Source organism: Carcharhinus amblyrhynchos, chromosome 8, assembly GCF_965287045.1.
Source record: "Carcharhinus amblyrhynchos chromosome 8, sCarAmb.v2.hapA, whole genome shotgun sequence".
NCBI classification, from domain to species: Eukaryota; Metazoa; Chordata; class Chondrichthyes; order Carcharhiniformes; family Carcharhinidae; genus Carcharhinus; species Carcharhinus amblyrhynchos.
The window spans coordinates 5,650,804-5,672,920 of NC_137331.1; the positions used below are offsets into that span (position 1 = coordinate 5,650,804).

The window sequence follows — 22,117 nt, forward strand, 5'->3', positions numbered from 1 at the left end:
TCAGTTGCCTTTCCTCTGATCTTGTGCATACTTAGACGGTGAATGCAAATAGGCTATTTGACTGTCGCCAACAAATCTAGTTCTGTTCCATATAAAGTGTGGAACTCCCTCATTTTCCAACCTCCTATCTGAGGAACACAAGAGACCATTGAAGCATTTCAATTTCTGGCTACGCTGAGATCCACGAATTCAACTCAGTGGCATTTTATTTTCTAGGATTTAGAATGCAATGCCTTTTGTCCATTAGGTCACATTGTAAATTCTAACTAACTGTCAATGTATCATTAGATTCTCTAGAGGGAAATGATAACAATTATTTACTTAAGATTACAGACCATAGAAAGTAAATGTTGCATATTTGAACGATGAAAAAAACCTGATCCATCCATGTCATTCCAGCATTGTGGAGCACTGCACTGTGGAGAGTATTATGTATACTCCAGAATTTAGAGTACAGAGATATAATTTTTGAAAAAACGATTTACTGCTCAAAAAGGTGCTCTGAACTACAACATGTTAACATAACAGTAAAATATCCTAGGCCACTTTACGGGGATGATCGAACAAATTTTGACACAAATGATGATATGAATAGAGTGAGCAATAACTGTTGAAATCCCTGTTCTCTTTCCACTTATCTGCAGTCAGCAAGCTTTTGACAGAAAGATAAGTGGGCACATTTTAACTTCCAAGTGGGTGGGCAATTTGAAAGCCCAGCAGCAAGCTCTTCACAAGTTTAAATAAAAAGGATTGTTCACTTAAATGCCAGCCCTAAAATCTGGTGCTCCCTGGCCCTCACTCAGACATATAATGACATAACAGACTCAAGGAAAGTACAGTAGTTGATGACAGTAGTTCACTTTCACAGGTTAGAAGCAAAAGAGAGTAGTTCGTAATTCACGTGATTGACTTGTTTTTGAAAACACAATACGTAGACCTAATGAAGATGTCTTCATTCCAGAGGGGTAGTTCAGGTAAATTCAACATCTGAGGTTGTACGCTAAAGTTCAGGATTCTCTCAAAGAGATGGTCTTTCTGCTGGTCACAATGCTCATTTTTTGCAATCCCATTATTAGGTCAGTTTGCTGAATTAGTGGATCCGAGAAGGAAAAGGTTTGGAAAACCTGTGATGTTACAGCCTCTAGTTCTTTTAAGGTATTGGTATTATCTGCTGATGCTTTGGTTACAAAGGGATAAACACTGCTGCCTTACCCTGTGATTCCTCATATTGGCAGTTCAATGCCTCTTGATGGTCATACGCACAGTTAACACCTTCACATCTGGGATGTGCCTTTTTGCCTCTATTAGACAGTTTTTGAATATACATCTGACAGCCATCTTTGGAACACTTTTGCTTTTCTTTTCCAAAAATCCCCTAATACAAAGAGGCCACATTGAATAAAGTTTGTATATCGATAGTTAGGAGTATGTCATCTCTTTACTGGCCATAGTAACTAGATGACCGTAAACCTGGTCAAGAGGTAGGTTCTAAGTGATTTAAAAGAGGAGAAAAGTAGAGAGGTTTAAAGAAGTGAATTCTCGAGCTTCAGGCTTGGTAGCTGTGCCTTCAGCTTCCCAATGAGGAGGGCAAAAGAAAATCAGGGGTGCATAACAGCACGGAATTGGAAGAATGCAAAAATTTATAAGGCTTGTAGGGCTGAATGAGGCTAGAGAGACAAGGAGGGCTGACGCATTGTTGGTATTTGAAAAGAAAGACGTGAAACTTAAAATTGTGTTCCTGGACAAGGAGCCGACGTAAGTCAATGAGCACAGGGGTGATGGACGAATGAAGTTGGTGCGCTGAAGTTCACGTAAGGCGCAAGAAAGCAGCAAATCACGTGCACTGGAATAACTGCGCAGAGACCATAAAGACATGGATGAAGCAGAAAAGGGGCAGGGACGGGTAGAGTCATGGTCGTGGAAGGGGCGAAGAAGAGGGCACGCGTAGCGATTCCAATGTCCCTGCTGCATAGTTTAAGTCCTCCAAGAACTATTTTAGAAGAGAGAGAGTCTATTTAACTGGTTTGCAAAATTGAAGTCAAAGTTCCTAACCTTCAAGATACAATATGGACACTTTGAAATTGGTCTTTTTTAAAAAGAAAAGCCAAGGTGCTTCTAAGAGAGACATCTCGGCTGAACTGAAATAAGAGACAGAAAACCGTTATGGAATTCTGTATAGGTTGCCACAGAAACTGTAGCTGCAGTATGCTATTGCAGACACAGGTGAAAGGCATTGCATTAACTGTGGAGACATCTTAAACATTAAACTGAAAAGGGTTTTATTGAAAATGAGATCATTTTAGAAGTCGAATATAGATTTAATTTTGGACACCCTGAAACGTTTCCATAATTTAGTCTTATCTGTCACACTTGCATCATAAATCAAAATTCATATTATACTTTTTATAGTGTGGGTTGGAACTTCCTACGTGTAGTGGTAGATCATCGTCATGAGGCAGGAGAAAGAAAAAAAAGAGGGGACGGTTCACAAAATTGAAAATGCCGGCACACTTCACAATACAAAAGCTGTTATCGATGACAGTATGGGTTAAGAATTTGAGCTTCATTGTCTAGTTGATACCACAGCTTTACTGTTACTGATTCACTCCACAGGTTTTGTGTACTTTCGTGTGAGCCACATTTCGGACTGCTTTTTGATGAAGAGGCTACTTTGTGTGATCACTGCACAAAATTACAAAAAATTTACCCTGTAAGTTTTTTTTAAACTTTGCAAGGAGGATTCTGGTTATAACAAATCACTCATGACACAGACCCTAAACCACAAGTATTACTGGGATTCAAATTACTGGCCCCAATGCCACTTAATAATTTATTTTTTGTCATCCACTGATCCTTCCTCATTGTACATTCTCTCTACATAAAAATTGCTAGAGTGAGGATGTTAGGTAGTTTGTGAGCTGGACCAGAGACAAAGATTACTATACAGTTGAAAAGCTATCAACACATATTTAAGGGTACTTTATCTTTAAATTCTGAATCATGTGCATGCCTTTCTCGTCCCTTCAAATTACTTTTTCGGCAAGATGTCAAAGCTTATTTTCTGAAGTACACTATGGTATCGAAATCAGCAAATCCTATTTGCAATCTTCTCACTGAATTGAAGCGTTCTATGAAAATAAATCGAGCAGCCTAAAGAAACTTACTTTATTTTCCCCTTCGATTACCAGTACAGGGACAGCAGTGGAGGGCCACCGGTGTTTGGCTGGCAAAGGTTTGTCACAGTCCCATAACACAATAACCTGCAAACAACCAAGCACCGTTGTAATTAATAAACAGAATTTACATTGCCACTAAGTTAATGCCCATTAAAATGCCTTGTTCCATAAATTACTATTCATTGACAACACAATTACATACTTCAAAATAATATTTCTCAGCCGTTTATCTGTAAATCATAACTTTACAATAGTTCCACGATCAGAACTAAAAAGAATGTTTTGGGTAAATTAGTAGGCTACGGATCAAATGCTGGTAAACGGGATTAGTATAGATTGACATTTGATAATTGGCATAGACAGTGCGCCGAAGGGCCTGTTTCTATGCTGCACGACTCTATGAAGATCATTCCAATTCAAAAGGGGCGACAAAAAACACATGGAGTGTCACGATGTGCATGCATGAACATACGGAGACAATCAAAACTTAGTGAACTACAGCAAAAGAAATAAGAACTTCTTTAGTAGGTCTATTATCAGTTTACATCCAGATACTGTAGTATATGGAGCAACATAGCTTTTCCATAGCTTTTTTTAGCCTGTCGCCATATTAATGATTTATTCATCACAAGTGTGTTTACCCAGTAAGCAGTCAAATCCCACAAGAGCAGCAAGTTCTAGGTTGCACTCCCAGTCAGTTCTGAATGAGACGATTTTAACTGCTGCATTGGCGGGAGCGTGATAATTCATGAGACAGCCACAAGTTTGGAACCACGATGGAAAAGTACCAAATCAGCCCTTATTACAAAGCCTGATTACTTTCAAACCACATAGATGGGGTGTGTTCGCACAACGTGGAAAATCAATCTGTGAGATGACAGAACTGTGATAACACCACAGCCAAAAAGTTCTTGACATCAAAACTCAAACGTGAATAAAGGTCAATTTGGTAATGAACTAGTAAAGCACTTCACACCTGTAAAACTGAATTGCAGCAAGGATGCTTTCCAGAAGGGCAGAGAAGAAAACTGGCAAAGAATTTTATAACACACAAATCTCCACCACAGCTTCTTAAAAAAAATTCTCACCGTAATCAAAAATGGTCACTTTACCTGGGCACAATATTGGGACTTAGCTACCGCTACTAGGAGTTTTAATATTGGCTGTGACTGCGAAACCAGCGGAGTCACTACATGGATAACGGCAGTAAACTTAGATGAAGGCTTTATACCTGAAACCAAAAACAGGAGTTTAAAGATAAATTCAAAAAATAACTCAAATAACTTAAGCTGCTGACTCTTGTAAATAAATCTAAGGTATGAAGTTAACTCATGTATTTGACAATATGTATGCTACATATAGATCACCAAACCTTGTAGATGCTGTTTAGTTACATTAGGAAACCCATTCCAATAAGTCAAAATTTGGAGTGGGACATTTTGCAGCATGCTGTTGACTGAGACATTTTATCCCCAGTCTTCAGCTCAAAAGCTTTGCACGCTGCAAATTGCTGAAGACGGAGCTGATAATGGTGTGCCGAGATCAATGGGGCTTTTACGACCCTGGTGAACAACGTGGCCCATAAGGTTACAGGATTGAGAAAGAAATCAAGGAAAAGAAACAAAGAGGAAAACAGAGTAAACTCAGATACAAGCAGAGAAACAGAGCAAAAGGAAAACAGGAACAGAGAGAGGAAAGTGAGACTGAAAGGACAAGAAAGGAAGCAGTTATTTCTTGCAATAATTAAACTTGAAATTTTCTTTCTGGGTCAGAAAAGTTCAGTGACATTATAGAAGCATAATTATCACCATTAAAAGGTTGACTTAACCATACTTGGTTAAGTACCAGCGCTCACCTATTAAAGCAAATTTAATTCTTAAATAATGCCCAAATATAGTAATTTCTAGAACTCATGGAGCAATTAACTGCAAGCCCCTGTTTTATAGCCAATGGCGTAGTGGCATAATTTATGCCGATTCACAACTTTCAGGGTATTTCTCTCAAGCCATAAATTATTGGATGATTTACATATTAGTGATACCGTGTACATTAAAAACTTTTCTATTTTCCATTGAAATTCTAGGTAAAGACAACTGTGAAAGAACGCAAGATCATGAAATCACTTATCTGCATTATTGTAGCTTCATTTTGGAACTACCAAAATAAAAAGGAATTCCAACATTACAGTTTGAATCAGTAATTATTTTATAATGCAGAAGTTGGTTCCCACTATATTTATGTGGAGATACCCAAAACAAAAAAGATTGCAACTCTAATTATTGCTGCATTCATAAAATTCTTTTGCACTAAATCAGTGCAGATTGCCAGCATACAATGAAATTTCATTTTAGCATGTTTGTCTACCCTATCATTGTCCTACAAGGAAGTAATTTAACATTCGGATTCAAATCTTATTTTTACAGTATGATTAAAGCATTGCATTATAAATTTTGAAGCATAAATATGTATTATATTTTGTATAAGAAAAGAATACAACGTGTAAAGGATTACCAACAGAGAAGCTTGAATTCATTTGCATTCTACTTACCTAGATAAGAATAATAAAAAGGAAAATCTCCTAAATGTGAAGAATACTGTGGCTGGCTAAATAATCCTCCTGGAGGTTTATTCCAAATTAAGCCATTGCGAGATATATGGTTCAGAATTCTGTCTTGAATGATCTATAAAAAATATATAGTCAGCAAAACTGATTTCCAGACAGAGACTGTGACTCTATGATTATGAATTTGCAAACACTGAACAGTCAACATTATTTTTCACAATCTACTCTGTAGAGTTTCTGGGATAACTCCATACAAAATGTTTTCCGGGTGAATGGTGGAACAAGTATAGTTAATTTCGATGCAGCTACAATAATGTTACAACATCACATTTAAGCATTGTTTGAAGATACCATTAAAAGATTCTGAAAGATAAAATTACACTAAATTATTGATTTACAAAGATAATGTAAGCTTTGTTTATCTTCAATGAACTAACAACTCGGTCTAGTGTCTTAGCTAGGCCGTGACATAATCTGTTTCAATAACCTAATGAGCAAAGCATAAAGTCATACTGAAATCAAATTTCCAGACAGGATTCCCAATTTGGGTAGAATTTGTTAATCTCAGCTAAAGAAATATTTGGCATGCAACCATTTTGCTACAGGCTAAAGTGTGGATGAAGGTGAGGGAAGAAATAAATTATGCTTCTCACTGATTGCACTTGTATTATTCTTCCAAGAGATTAGTCCTGAAGATGATGGAGGTGAGCGACTTTCTTACACCACTGCAATCTGCGTGATGTAAGTTATTTAGATGATTAGATAGAATGGCTTTGTCATCTCAAACAGTTTACAAAAGCAAAATGCAGAAGATGCTGGAAATCTGAACTAAGAAATGGAAAATACTGGAAATACTCAGCAAGCGAGGCAGCATCAGTGGAGAGAGAATTAAGTCAATTTTTCAGATCGATGACTTTTCATCAAAACAAGAAAAGCCAACGATGTAACACAGTTTAAGGATGAAAAGAAGTAGGGAAGAGGCTGGTAGTGGAGCAAACAGCAAAACGAAAGAACTGTGATTAGGATGGGAGATGGGGAGAGTTTAAGTGACTAAAGGAATTATAAGGCAAAAGTGGATGGTAATGGAACAAGAAACAAAAGATGGTTCGAGAGGAAGTATTAATGGAAAAAACATAATCATTAACAACTGTTGACCAGAAAAATGGGAACAATAGTTATATTAAATTTTCAAACTCCCACATTGAATCCTGAAGACTCTGATGTGTTGTACTTTGAAGTTCATTAGAATAGTGTGGGAGGCCAAGAACAAAGAGATCAGAGTGGAAGCAAGATCAAGAAATACTGTGACTGGTGACTGAAAGATTGGTGTCACGCATACAAACTGAACAAGTGTTCCACAAAGCCCTCTCCTCAACCTGCATTTGGTCTCCCCACTGAGCAGACCACATCGTGAACAGCAAACTGAAACTAGTACAAATAAATTGCTGTTGCAACTAGGAGTTGAGGTGTCCTGGGAAGTAAGGGAAAATAAGCTGACACATTCGGCAACCAACGAGGTTTTCTAAGAATCTTTAATCTTGTGAAACCCCCACAGCGAGCCTATTTGGCTCCTGAGGATATGGTCAGTCTGTTAGGAGTTCAAATCTCACAGGGCACTAACTCTTAACATCCTGACTTAATCTTAAAGGATACACAGCAGAAGTTCGTCACATGGCCACTGATGATAACGCACTGTCTGATCTAGTATGTTAAAATCCCACATGAGTATATGTAATTTTGATATTTGTAGTGTATCCCGCCAACTTATCACGAGAAGAGATAATTGGCAAAAAGCAGCACGAGAAATACTTTGTTCATATTTAAAATAGATTAATTTAGAAGAGTACAAAAGCTTTTTATAATGGGTTTTCAAGCCATCTTAATACCTATTTCAAACAAGCTGCAAAATTGTGAAATTATTTGAATGAAGTGAATGGATATATAAAATTACTGTTTCACATCGTGATTTTGTGTTGTTATGTTCTTTGTGGCTTCTGCAGGACAAGCCAAATCACATGAAGATGTTTTACCAAGGATTTCCGAAGGATCAGAAGTTAAAATATTTAATGCTCTCTTCCATTCAATAGGTTGTTTGGGATTAAGTATAGCACAGTGTATATAATTTATTCAGCTGCAAATCTTCTTTAATCCAATCCACACATTAGTATCACTGCATTTCCAGATTTTATACAGAGCACAAACACCACCATTCACACACCCTACGACACCACACATAAATAATCTAAATTGTCAACAATTTACATCACGGATAGGTAAGTGATTAAATGATGTTGAATTGGATAAGCTTTACACATCTCTATGTCTCTATATATTGTTGACATTGCTATTACACAGATTAAGTCAAAAATTCATCATAGACAACTTGATCAGGAAAAATGGGAAATAATCTAAAAATCAGCTCCGTCCGTAGGTGTTTAGTGGGTGTCGAAATCCGATGGAAATTATTTATCTCAAGATTTCAGGGTTAGACATTTTGCTTCTAATTTCCAGCCCTCTGTCACCCTTGCATGGTCCGTATCTGACACTTCCTTGACTTCTCGGTCTCCATTTCTGGTGATAAAAATCCACTAGTATCCATTACAAGCCCACCGACTCTCAACTACCTTGACCACAGATCTTCACATCCCACATTCTATAACGGCTCCATCCCATTCTCTTAGTTCCTTTGCCTCCATCGCATCTATTCTGATGATGTCATTTTCCAAAATAGCACTTCCAATACGTCTTCCTTCTTCCTCAATTGCGGTTTTGTATCCACTGTGGTTGACAGGACTCTCAACTGCACCCAACCCATCCCGAGCCACTGCTCTTGCCCCTTCTCCTCCCTCCCAGAGCTTGGATACGGCCCTCCTTTGTCCTCACTTTTCACCCCACCAGTCTCCACATTCAAAGTATCATCCTCTGGCATTTCTGCCAATTCCAATATAGTGCCACTGCTCAACACATCATCTCATCTCCCTCCAATCAGCACTCTACAGGGACCATTCTCTCCAGGAAGCCCTGGTCCACTCCTCCATCACACCCCAACACCTCACCCCCTGCCCATGGCACCTTCCCATGCAATTGTAGAAGGTGCAATACCTGGCCCTTTACTTACTCCCTACTCATGGTCCCAGGTTTGAAACACCCCTTTCAGGTGAAGCAGCACTTCACATGCACCTCCTTCAATTTTTGAGCATTTGCTGCTCCCAATGTCATCTACTCCACATCAAAGAGACCAAAAGTGACCTTCCTGTCACTTGCCAAGTCAACATACCACCCTGCTCCTGTCCACGTGTCTGACCTTGCCTTTTACATGTTACAGCGAACCTCAGTGCAAACTGGAGGAACAGCATCTCAGCTTCTGATTGGGCATTTTTACAGCTTTCCGGACTGAACTTTGAGTTCAACAACTTGAAAGCATGAACTCTCTTTCCCCATTTCTTTTTGTTTCATTTCATCCTATTCATTCATTTTATCATTCTTTTTCTCACTTCCGTTTTTTCACTTTTCATTCCAGCTCTCCTCCTTGGCCCTCCCCCCTCCTTTGGACAACATTCTTCAGGCAGTGCTTCAACAATCTGCATTTCTGTTTTGCTATTTATGCATTCTGATCACTTAATGGACACTTCGTAGCACCTTCGCAGCCTTCTGTATCCTCATTTATATTCCCTTTGTCTGATTCCATCACTCCCCCTACCCCCACAGTATAAGTCTCCACTGCATCTCTGTCAGAGCTGAGAGCAAAAAGGGTTATCTAGACTCGAAACATTGCTTCTATTCTCTCCCGATTGATGCCGTCAGGCCTGTGAAATTTTTCAGCATTTTCTGTTTGACTGTGTGTGTATAGTTTTCATTGTTGGATTAAAGGACAAATTGGCAAGCATTAAACCCAAGTCATACTCACTTCTAATGTGGTCAATACTATCCTCTCAACTGAAGAAAAATAAGCTTCCCATAAGAACTGCGTCTGTTGCCTAAGTGCTAGGATTTTGTCCTGATTAATAGATCTTATTGTTGAAGGTATCTGTAAGACAAGACATAGAAACATAGAAAAGAGGACTACGACAGTCGGTCCTTAGAGCAACTCTGGCATTCAATACAATCAATATGATGAAACAATGAACAATGGGCAATGACAGAAAATGTGCGCCTTTTAATTAATTGGAGAATAATTCTACATAATATTTAGAGAACACATCTGCTTCACTGCAGTAATGAATTTGCAAAGCACTCATGCAACAGTTACCGTGCAAATTAGACCTTCAACCAGCAGAACAGAAAGGATTTGGGTTAATATGTAGATCTGTGCAGGTATATTCGCACTAAATGTTGGTATGCATTTATTGACATATTCTGTTTGGGGTAGCAAATCTCAATTGACATGAATATAGCTTGAAAGAGACTTAATTTTTAAAGAGAAACAGCATGTACCATTTGGTGACAGGATATAGAGGGATAATCCCCCATCCCGTTGGATCCTGATCCAGTATTTCACTGGGATAGAGGGATGAGCAGTGGTGAATGGAAGGTGTATCAGTTTGGGTAATACCCACAATCATCGCCAGAGGTTGGACTTCATGACTACTTTTTCAAATGTGGAGCATTTTCAGCACTGTGAAGAGTTTTTCAAAAGGTTGAATTTTACAAACTGCAAAGATATTTAATTGGGATCAAAGTTAATGGCAAAATTCAACTGATCCAGATGGTTTGATGAATACAAAAATTAAGGAAATGTATAATCATCTGGTATGTGAAATTGTCGGTTTGATATTTAACAGCTTTTTAAAAACCTTTGATGAATGACACACAGGAAGTCTATAGTTGGCCTCCTGCAGTAACATGATCCAGAATGAAGTGTAAATGACAATTCTAAACTAATGAAACATTAAGTTACATAAATAAAATTTCAGCTGGGAAAATTCTCAACTGGAGCAATGCAATATAGAAACATCTGTGAGATAATATGTACTGAATGTAATTACTAGGAAAGAATTGGTTCGTGAACTATTCCACCAAAGTAAGCATAACAGAATTCTCCAAATAATTATAGCGCATTACTAATTCCACGGAGACAGTTGCAATACCTATAGTCCTTTGTGAAGTCCAAATTATTTTACATGTGACCTGACACGTCCAATTAAAAAGAAAATTTACAAATATTTAGTTCAGATTCATATCGCACTCGGTCTTAAAGTTACCACAAAACTGTAATATCGTTTTTTTACAACTATAGGCTAAAAGCAATCTTATTAAATACGTAGCTTAAATGTCAGACTCAAGTCAGGTGGAACAGCGACAATGGTTTTCCTAATACAACAGTAATTGACTGCAGAGATAACCATAGGGTGCTATCAGTGACATAAATACCAATACCATGGGACATTAACGTGTTTGTCACAGACTCAAAGAAAATATCAGCAGGAACCGAAACAGAACCGAGAACTTTGCACTCCCATAAACTAATTTATCTACAATTGTTATGTAATTGACAGTAATTTATTTTTACTTTTATCACAAATTCTTAATAAAATGAATACAAAATGGGCCAATTTGCCTTTTCTATTATAAATATTTGTTATCCACCGTAGAAAATACAATATTTTTTAAAGTTTTGTTAATTGGTTATTTTCCTCTATTTGCATAGAGGTATTCAATTACTCTTAAAAATACATTGGCTGGAAATCAACATCCTATTTAACATATAACAAGTGCAACAAAGTCCATTTTTCAAGAGGTATTTATGGGATGCAGGCTTTGCTAGCTAGGCCAGCATATTGTCCATCTGCACTGCCCTTAGAGAACTGGTACAGTCTCAATGGTCTAAGTGCATCCACAGCGCTGTTAGGGAGCGTGTTTCAGGATTTAGACCCAGCGATCGTGAAGGAATAATGATATATTTCCAATTCAGAATAGAGTGTGGCTTGGAAAGAAAGTCTAGGTGGTGGTGCCCCATATATCTGCCACCCTTCTCTTTCTAGATGGGCTGCGTGGTGGCACAATGGTTAGCACTGCTGTCTCTCAGTGCCAAGGAACCGAGTTTTATCCCAGCCTTGGGTGACTGTGTGCGGAGTCTGCATGTTCTCTCAGAGCCTGTGTGGGATACTTCCAGGTGTTCTGTTTCCTCCCACACTCCAAAGATGTACTGATTATGTGGATTAGCCAAGGTAAATTGCCCCTTGAAGGGATTACGTGCTAACTATGTCGGGTTACAGGGGGTAAAGAAGCTCTCAGACAGTTGATGCAGACCCAATTGGCCAAATGGCTTGTAGGAATTTTATGATTGTGGTTGTGAATTTCAAAGGTGCTAAGAAAGCTTGGTGAGTTCCTGCAGTGCACTTTGAGAACTGGAGCATACTACTGCTGCCAACGTGCAACAGTGAGGGAATGAATGTTGTGGATGGGTGCTCAAACAGGCTGTTTTGTCCTGGATGTTGCTAATTTCTTGAGTGCTGTTGTAGCTGCACTCCAGACAAATGGTGATTATTCCATCGCATTTCTGACTCGTGCCTTGTAGGTGGTTGGCCTCGGGGAGTCAAGAGTGAGTTACTTGCTGCAGGAGTCCTAGCCTCTGACCTGCTTTTGTAGTCACAGTATGTCATACAATCCCTATAATGTAGAAAGCAGCCATTCAGCCCATCGAGTCTGCACTGACATCAATCTCACCCAGGGTCTATCCCCGTAACCCCACATAGTTACCCCACTAATCCCTCCAACCTAAGCATCCCGGAACACTAAGAGACAATTTAGCACGGCCAATCGATCTAACCGGCGCATCTTTGGACTGAGGGAGAAAACTGGAGTACCCGGAGCAAACACACGGACAATATACAAAATCCACAGTGACCCAAGCTGGGAATTGAATCCAGGTATCTGGAGCTGTGAGGCAGCGCTGCTAACCATTATGTCACCCATGTTGCCTCACAGCTCCAAGGGCCTGGGTTTGATTCCCGGCTTGGGTTTCCGGTCAAAGGTAACCCCCACACATGTTCATGCCTGGGGATTCAGTGTTGACGATGTCATTGAATGGAATGGAACAATGATTAGATTCTCTCTTGCTCGAGATGGTCATTGCTTGGCATTTGTGTGGCATGCAAGTTACTTGCCACTTGGTCAGCACAAGCCCGAATATTGTACTGGTTTTGCTCCATTTTATCAATGGTACTTCAGTCTCTGAGAAGTTGCAGATGGTTCTGAACATTGTGCAATCAGCTAACTTCCCCACTTTATCCTAAGGGTGGAAGGAAGGTCATTGATGAAGCTGTTGAAGATGGTTGGATCTACCAGCACCACCACTGCCTTCAGTTTTGCTAGGCCTCTGATGCTACAATATAAAATGCTGCCTTGATGTCAAGGACAGTCACTCATCTCACCTCTGGAGCATAGCTTGTCTGTATTTGAACCAAGACTGCAATAAAGTCAGAGGCTGAGTGGCCCTAGTGGAAGTCAAACTGAGTGCCACTGAGTTACTAAGCAAGCAAGCACTGCTTGATTCTTCGGTTTACTGAGGAATGACAGTATTCTGATGGGATGGTAATTTGCCAGGTTGAATTGTTCTGCTGTGTGTGTACAGGGCCTAGCTGGACAACTTTCCACATTACCAGGTGGATATTAATGTCGTAGCTGTAATGCAACAGTTTTTAATTCAACTTACATTTCATAAGCCGTGAGAAATTTTCAAGTCCTAAAACTGGACTGAAGACTATAATAGACAATCAGACAAACATTCAGCATGATAATGTCTGAAGCAAATAGAATTTGCAGTTATCATACTGCATTATATGCCTTTTGTTACATCAATGCAATGGCAAATCCATATTGTTACAATACTGCTCTCCTACCTGTAGTAACAACCTTTCATCTCCAATAACGATAGCTTGGTTCCAGTCAATGACTTCTGAAAATGGCAGTTCCCATCCATTACTTAACATCACTGGAATACATGCAGCCTGTGATATTTATAATAGAAAATGTACAAATATCGATCAAAGATAAAAAATCATTTATAAATGTGAAATTCAAAGAACATTCATAGCACCTATGGTAAGATTTTAAACCTGGAAACATTTTGATTAAGCACCTTGTCTGGTACAGAACCTTATTCTTCATATTCATTATATGAGAGAAACCAGGTCTTCCTCCTCTGGAGGACAAAAATACAGGAGTAACAGCTTCATGTTTGATCATCAAAACAATTTGCAGTAATGAAGATGACAGGTTTTTAATTCCATTCTCAGGATGTAGGCATTGCTCCCAATGTCAGCATAAATTGCTCCTAAGTTAGCCCAAGAACAAGATGGTGGTGAACGCTTTCTTAAACCTCTGCAGCTCTAGTACGACTGACGGGTTTGCTCAGACACTTCAGATGGCAGTTAAAAATCAAATAAGTAGGCATGGGACTCGTTCTGTGGATTATTAGTCAAGGCTTCTGGATGGCTAATCCAACAACATAACCACGACATAAAGCATATCCATTGAAACTCAGAAAACACTGAAATAAATGGAAAAGGATCATTATGCCCAGCTGGTCTGAATCACCGTTTAGACTACACGCAATTTGTTCTAAATCTGTTACTTTCTCTATCCCATATCCCTTCCTCTTTTTAAATTCACATATTGACTTCAACTTTCAATGTTTTTAAGGCAGAAGTTACAACACTAACAGGTGAATTCCACCACAACAACCATCTAAATTTATCATGCCGTGTTCTGTATTCTTCTATATTTAAAGATGTCTCTATGACCCTTTATTTTAGAGCATTCAACGAGTGTTTCTATCTAACTCTTCCCATTCTTTCAGAATTTTAAACACATATTACAACACAATCTGCCTTGTTTTCATGAAAAAAATTAAATTTTTAAAATAATTGTATTTCCTGACTGGAAAATTTTAGTAAATCTGTATTGTATTTTCTCTAAAGCCTCAATATTCATCCTGTAGCATGCAGTCTAATACTGTACCACAAAACTTTTAAGGTCACAGTCAAAGCTCAGTTTTATCTTATACTCTGTGCCTCAGATAAAATCTAGAATTCTATTAGTGTTTTAAAAAATTAGATGCTGCCTTTATTGTCAACCTGTTTCCCAAATCCATTTGCTCTTCCACAGTACCAAACGTAATTCCATTTGAAATACAACTACTATCACTGCTACTTTTTGTAAAACCAACATGCCAGCTTAAAATGATGCCATCAGCTCCAAATATATATTGAAAAACTATAGTTAAGCTGCAGAGGAGGTTTAAAAAAGTCACAAGATACATTATATTGACAATGCAAACAGTTTTGATAATTTGTCAACTGTTAACCATCAGGTAAAAGCAGTACTAAATAAATCTATCTCCCAAAAAAATTCTAAATGTCAACTTTGTGTAATAACTGGAGTAAATCCTGCTGGGTTTTTTAAAGCAAGATTTTCAAAGTGAATCTCCCACACTTTGTGCATCACAGAGTGCCTCAGCGTGAATCTCGATAAAAATCGGGGTCGGGGCAACTCCCACTGGAGAAATATTTTTAAAAATGTACACAATTCTACAACATGCAGCATAGCATTGAGTGGGCCACTGTGCCTGCGCCTATCTGTCATAGTGGAGTTTGGCACACGCGCAGTTGTCCCATACTGCCAGTCTCCTGATCATTGGCCAGCACAACTGCAGGCTGGCCTTGTGACCTTGCAATGCTACCCCGCAACCCCCCCCCCCGCCCCCCTCAAAACCCTGATGGCCAGCTCCGATCGCTGTCCATTCTCCTAGTGCAGAGTGGCAGCAAGACCCCCAACACCCACTGATCTCCCCCCCCCCCCCCCCCCCCCCCCCCCCCCCCCCCCACAGGCCCTGCTCCTGGCACTGCCTCTCTGGCAATGCCCAGGACGCACCCTTCCCTTTGCCTCCAACCTCCTGGGGGGCCTCCATAACCCCCCTTCACTCCAGCAGAGTCGGCCGCCAGTTCCCTTTTAGGCGCCCAGTGGGGAGCCTGCTAAACGGCCTCCATTTATATCTCCCAGCCCACTGCACTGCTGGGAGAATTGCCCCCATAATTTACATTAGAGGTAATTTGCATAACCAAGTGAAAAAAAACAAAATGACAAAACAGAGAACGAGAAAATATAAAAAATGATACAAGGTGTGCACGTTACAAAATTGTGTACATTTTCAAATATATTTTTAAATTTTGTAAAGTTCTTTTTCCACGCGTTTTACTATGCATTAACTAAATTGGCTTTTTTAAAGGGAAGGATTAAATAAGTATGACAATAAGCCTTACACCATCCATCGGCACTTTACGTCTAAGCTGTGCTAGTTTGAAACTAACATTTATGACTTGAGTGCAAGTTGAAAAGCAGTACCCTTGATTTTGTTGTGTGCCCTGGTGAGATGTTTGGCTTCCACTTCTCAACAGCAACACTACTCTGGTTGGGAAACTTAAGTGATGTGGGAGATGTCTGACTCAACTCATCTTAACTGCAGCATGACACAATACGCTGCTGCTAAAAAACAATGTTTATGCTTTCCTTTCTTATTAACTACTGCATTCATCGCTCTGAAAATATTTAGTTATCTCCCTAAGAAAAAATAGGTTTATATTGCACATTCTCACACAAGACATAGCAAGTGCTTGACAGCAATTAATTAGTCACTTACTTAGGGACATGTGGCCCAAACTGACAGAGTAAGGCTTCACAAACAGCAAGTGAGGTCAATGGCCACTTAATCTGATTCAGTAATTTTGGTGTAGTTTTTGTTTTAATAACAAATGTTGGCCAAAGAATAGGAAGAGCTGCCTGATTTTGTTTCAACAACACCATGGGATATTTCAGCCGAAGAAACAGACAGACCCGTGTGAAACACCGTATTTTAATTCTAGAATCATAGAAATCCTACAGTGCAGAAGACGGCCATTTGGCCCATCGAGTCTGCACTGACCACAATCCAACCCAGGCCCTACCCCCATATCCCAACATATTTACCCATCAATCCCTCTAATCTATGCATCTCAGGACACTAAGAGGCAACTTTTAGCGTGGCCAGTCAACCTAACCTGCACATCTTTGGACTGTGGGAGGAAACTGGAGCACCCGGAGGAAACCCATGCAGACACGAGAAGAATGTGCAAACTCCACACAAAGTGACCCAAGCCAGGAATCAAACCCAGGTCCTGGGAGCTGTGAAGCAGCAATGCTAACCACTGTGCTACCGTGCTGCCCATAAATTCTGAGACTTATTGTTCATTTAAATGTTTAATAATAAGCACCTGTAACAATGCAGTGTTCTACTTTCCATTTATTAGACATAGAAAGGAACAGGAAACAGTGGTTAGATCTATAATGAAGACAGGAACGGAAGGGAAGGGAAGGACTCCGGAGAGTTAAAAAATAACGATAAACCATCTGAAGTAAACTAGAAAGTGGATTCTCTTAGAAAGATAGCTATGAGTACACTACTGATTTTGGATCATTAGAATTGGACCACCATCGATTTTCTTGCTTGTCTAGTGCCTTTCAATGGCCAAACCTGTACCTAGTGTACCTGTACCTTCTGCACCTCCAAATGCTTGTAAATTATGTGAACAAAGTAAATTGACCTGTAACTTTAAAAGATGCTAACTCACATGACAATTCTGGTTAACAGCACAAAGTTTTGAAATGTCCTAGGTTAATTATTTACAGGTCTTCAATAATCTGCATTTCACCCAGGTTAAAACTGGCCAGAATTAACTCCCAACTGGGTGTAAACCTAAAATTTAAATTTAACTGCAACGTCCTTCAGTTGCTTTTGCTAATCATTATTTCAATTACCTCATGCTAAAAATTGTAAAATATAATTAAGAAATTGCGCTGCCAGAACATCGGTGTAAGCGTTTAAAGAGGACACATTTGAAGTGTCCTAATGCAACGTTTTCATTTTTTTCCACCCGGTACCCACTTTTACAAACTGGCCAAGCTTTGGAACCCACGTCACATTCACTTAACTTGAATGTGACAATTGAGCCTGCTTATCAAGTTCACAGGATAAGAAGGCATATCAAGTGTAGAGTTTAGCCGATCCTTTGTGAGAATGGAAAATCCCACCTTGCACACACAGGTAAGTCATCATGAAGGTTAATAGCAACAAAATGCTTGTTTTACTCAGCACTGGATACTATTGGGAGATGCTAATCCAGAATGATGATAACCTCAGGGACTTATGGCGTGTTTTTCATGTGCTGTCACAGGTCAGGTGTAGCAGCTCAGTCTCCACATTTAGGTACAGCTGTAAGTTAATAACTGACTCTGGACACACAAACTCAAAAGGATTTTTTGCTGACTTCTCTTTAAAATTTGATGCTTCTCCTCTGGAAACTAACAACAAAAACTGTTGATCGGCACAGCAAGATGAACTGAATAAGGCTCGCCAGTCTATGCAGTGTGGGGAACATGTAAAATTGTGCTCGCCAAACTTTCAATGACTTTTGGAAAGCATCTATTTGTTCCCAGTGCTGAAAACAATCAATATCCTTTCCTTGCAATTTCAGGCTCAGACCAGTTTAGAATCAAAAAGATGTCTACAAGGCAAGACAGAGTTAGCATATAACTTTCTTGACCAACCAGCCAAAGAGAACGATTCCTCAAGGAAGAAAACATGGATTTCATTCCTCAGTTTATGTGCATAAACCTCACCCAAACTGGAATTCTCCAGTGCAGCTTCAGTGAATGGAGTTTGGGTTGAGTGCCAAATCCATTCTTGCTGGCAGTGGTCGCAACATCAGGGAATTCGGGCCCGTATCTCAAGAAATAATCTTTATATGGCTTTAGTCCCCATTTCTGCTTTTTTTTCAGGCCGTTCACTAGAGCCCCGGCACTCTGCAGAGAGCTAACAGTAGCATGGCTCTATCCTGTCGTGGACTCTCCAAAGCAGCTCTCTCTAACTGACCCCAGTGCGAGATTCTGGCCAGTGGGTACACTGGGCCTATCAGTGTCTCTGACCGTCTCTTTCTTGTAGCAAAATGATCTATGCCCACAGTCCTCTCCTCTTGCTCGCAAGTGAAAGAAATTTGCTTTCAAGTGAATTCACGCCAAGTGTATATGAGGGTGTTGTTCTGCTCACTGTCGCCTTTTATCGTTGGAGACTACTGTTCTAAGGGATTCAAAAATGAAGGCAGTAGGGTTTGGCTGCATTTAGAGTAGTATATGCCGCTCTTGGCACCCAAGTCATATGATCTTTGGGGAACACCGTGACCCTTTTTCACTCACCCGTGAGTCGAGACCCTGACTTTGAAAGTTCTAATGCACCGCTCAGACCTCACTTGGAAGCAGCTCATAACGAGATCCATCCATTTCACTTTTTAAGGGTGTTCATTCTTTTTGGTCTTTATGGATTGCATGGATGTGCATCAGGGAATTTCAGCAGCCACATATAAAGCTTAAATCCTTATCGCCATTAACGTGCATCACAACTTACGGGAATATACTCCTCACGTCGGAGATCTTTACTGCCTCCCAAAGATACACAAGGCCAACACACCCGGCCGTCCCATTGTATCAGGCAATTGGACCCTGTGTGAGAATCTCTCTGGCTACATCGAGGGCATCCTAAAACGCGCCGTACGAAGAACTCCCAACTTCGGTCACGACACGGCGGACTTTTTACAGAAACTCAGCAGCCGTGGAGTAATCGATCCAAGGACAGTCCTCGTCACAATGGATGTCTCAACACTCTACACCAGCGTCACCCACGACAATGGCATTGCTGCAACTGCCTCAGTACTCAACACTGATGACTGCCAATCTCCAGACGCGATTCTGCATTTGCTTCATCCTGGACCACAACACCTTCACCTCCAGCAACCAGTTCTTCATCCAGACACGTGGAACAACCATGGGAACCAAATTCGCATCTCAGTATGCCAACATCTTTATGCACAGGTTCTAACAAGATTTCTTCACCACACCAGATCGTCAACCAATGCAATACACTAGATACATTGATGATATTTTCTTCCTTTGGACTCACGGCGAACAATACAAAAAAACTACACGATGACATCAACAAGTTCCATCCCACCATTAGACTCACCGTGGACTACTCTAGAATCTGCTGCATTCTTGGACACATGCATCGCCATCAAAAACAGCCACCTCAGCACTTCACTGTGCCGCAAGCCCATGGCTAACCCCTCACGATGCTCCACTTCTCCAGCTTCCACTCTAAACACATTAAAGAAGCCATCCTGTACGGACAAGCCCTTTGTATACACAGGATCTGCTCAGATGAGGAGGACTGCAACAGATGCCCACAGACGCTGAAAGATGCCCTCATAAGAACAGGATATGGCGCTCAACTCATCAATCGACAGTTCCGATGTGCCACAGTGCAACACCGCACAGACCTCCTCAGAAGACAAACATGGAACACAGTGGACAGAGAACCCTTCGTCATACAGTACTTCCCTGGAGTGGAGAAGTTACGACATCTTTTCTGGAGCCTTCAACACATTATCGATGAAGACAAACATCTCACCAAGGCCATCCCTACTACTTGCCTTCAAACAACCGTGCAACCTCAAACAGACCATCCAGCTTTCAGGAGAACAGTGACCACGACACTGCACAACCCTGCCACTGCAACATCTGCAAGACGTGCCAGATCATCGGCACGGATGCTATCATCTCACCTGAACACCATCCACCAGATACACGGTACATACTCTTGCAACTCAGCCAACATTGTCTACCTGATACACTGCAGGAAAGGATGCCCTGAGGCATGGTACATTGGCGAGACCGTGCAGATACTACCACAACGGATGAATGGACACTGCTCAACAAATCAGCAGGCAGGAGTGTTCCCTTCCCGTCAGGGAACACTTCAGCAGTCAAGGGCATTCAGCCTCTGATCTTCAAGTAAGCATTCTTCAAGCATTCACGACACATGACAATGCAGAATCACTGAGCAGAAACTGATAGCCAAGTTCCACACGAGGCCTCAACTGGAATCTTGGGTTCACGTCACACTATCTGTAACCCCCACGACTTGCCTGGATTTGCAAAATCTCTCAAACTGTCCTCGTTGGAGACAATTCACACCTCTTTAACCTGCGCTTAATCTTCTCTCACTGACACTGTTTGCATCTGTAAAGACTTGATTACCTGTTAAGACTCACATTTCAACTATTATCTTGTAATTGAGTTTGTGTCTATATATGCCATGTTTGTGAACTGAACTCTTCACTCACCTGATGAAGGGGCAATGCTCTAAAAGCTTGTGCTACCAAATAAATCTGTTGGAATTTAACCTGGTTCTGTGAGAGTACTTAGTGTGCCTACCCCTGTCCAATACCAGCAACTCCACACATTGGAACTAAGGTGCATTTAATTTAGGATTTATTTTTCAGTGATGCAGCATTATATTCGTGTTCTTTCCAAATGATAAATTTCAAACAAGATTAATCCTGATTTTGGATCCGAGTTTCTAAGTTTAAGGACTGTATTGCTAGATGTTAAAAGTCACAGTTTAGTTATTCATGCGCTAAACAACTCTGACTAATCAGACTACTTTTGTGTGGAGTAGTGCTGTAGGACATTTTTTCACCTTATGTTCACAACTATAAAAAAAACACGGCTTTATCTATATTCTTTATCATTTACCTGTAAAGCCTCCAGAAACCGGAAAGATCCCAGTCTACGGCCTCGTGGAACCAAGCAGAAGGTGGAATTGTGCAACATCTCACGATAATCATATCTAGAAAAGAATAAATAAGAACAATTTGTTTAAAAACTGAATCACATTCTATAAAAGCAAACTGACAAAGTAGTTAATTATTTCAAGCTTAATTCTTGGGATAAGGCAAGGCTGGCATTTGAGTGTGTCTAGATGCCCGAAGCAAGTGGTTTGCTTAAGAGGGCAATTGCTAGCCAGTTTATTTTGCAACAGGATTCAAAGGCCAGATCAGATATGTATGGCAGATTTCCTTTCTCCAAGAGTACATTTGTGAACCAGTTGAGTTTTTAACGACAATCCAGCAGCTTCAATGACGCTTCACTGATATCAGCTTCTGAATTCAAATTATCAAGCTGCAGGATTTATATTCATAGGAATACTAGTTCAACAAAACAATACTATTAACCTGTCATTGGATTCTTGAAATGTGTAATAACGTGCTCTCCAAATGGTTCAGGAAGTTTACTCAGGAAGTTATCTAGCAATACCAAAAAAGGTGCCAGTTCAACCACCTATACATGCTGAATTTGCTGACTTCAGGCATGGCAGTGGTAGAGGTGAGGTAGCCCTCAAAATATAATAATCCAGGAATCCACTCCTGACGGCAGCGCAATGAGGATATACAGTTCAGTCTGGAGCAGCAACCTGGCTTGTCAGACATTTGTCTCGTAAACGCGCGCCATA

The 22,117-nt window shown here is 40.2% G+C and overlaps 1 protein-coding gene across 1 annotated transcript in view; it reads right to left on the bottom strand.

Moving 5' to 3' along the window:
* Nucleotides 1-22,117, bottom strand: part of LOC145346413 (exostosin-1-like) — a 184,108-nt gene that overhangs the window by 20,556 nt on the left and 141,435 nt on the right. The window contains exons 2-7 of the mRNA XM_080193577.1: nt 21,361-21,454; nt 13,581-13,688; nt 9,647-9,766; nt 5,725-5,857; nt 4,289-4,407; nt 3,165-3,260 (exon numbers count right to left, since the gene is read on the bottom strand). Of these exons, the coding sequence (XP_080049703.1) occupies nt 3,165-3,260; nt 4,289-4,407; nt 5,725-5,857; nt 9,647-9,766; nt 13,581-13,688; nt 21,361-21,454 (670 nt within the window). The remainder of the gene's footprint in view (nt 1-3,164; nt 3,261-4,288; nt 4,408-5,724; nt 5,858-9,646; nt 9,767-13,580; nt 13,689-21,360; nt 21,455-22,117) is intronic.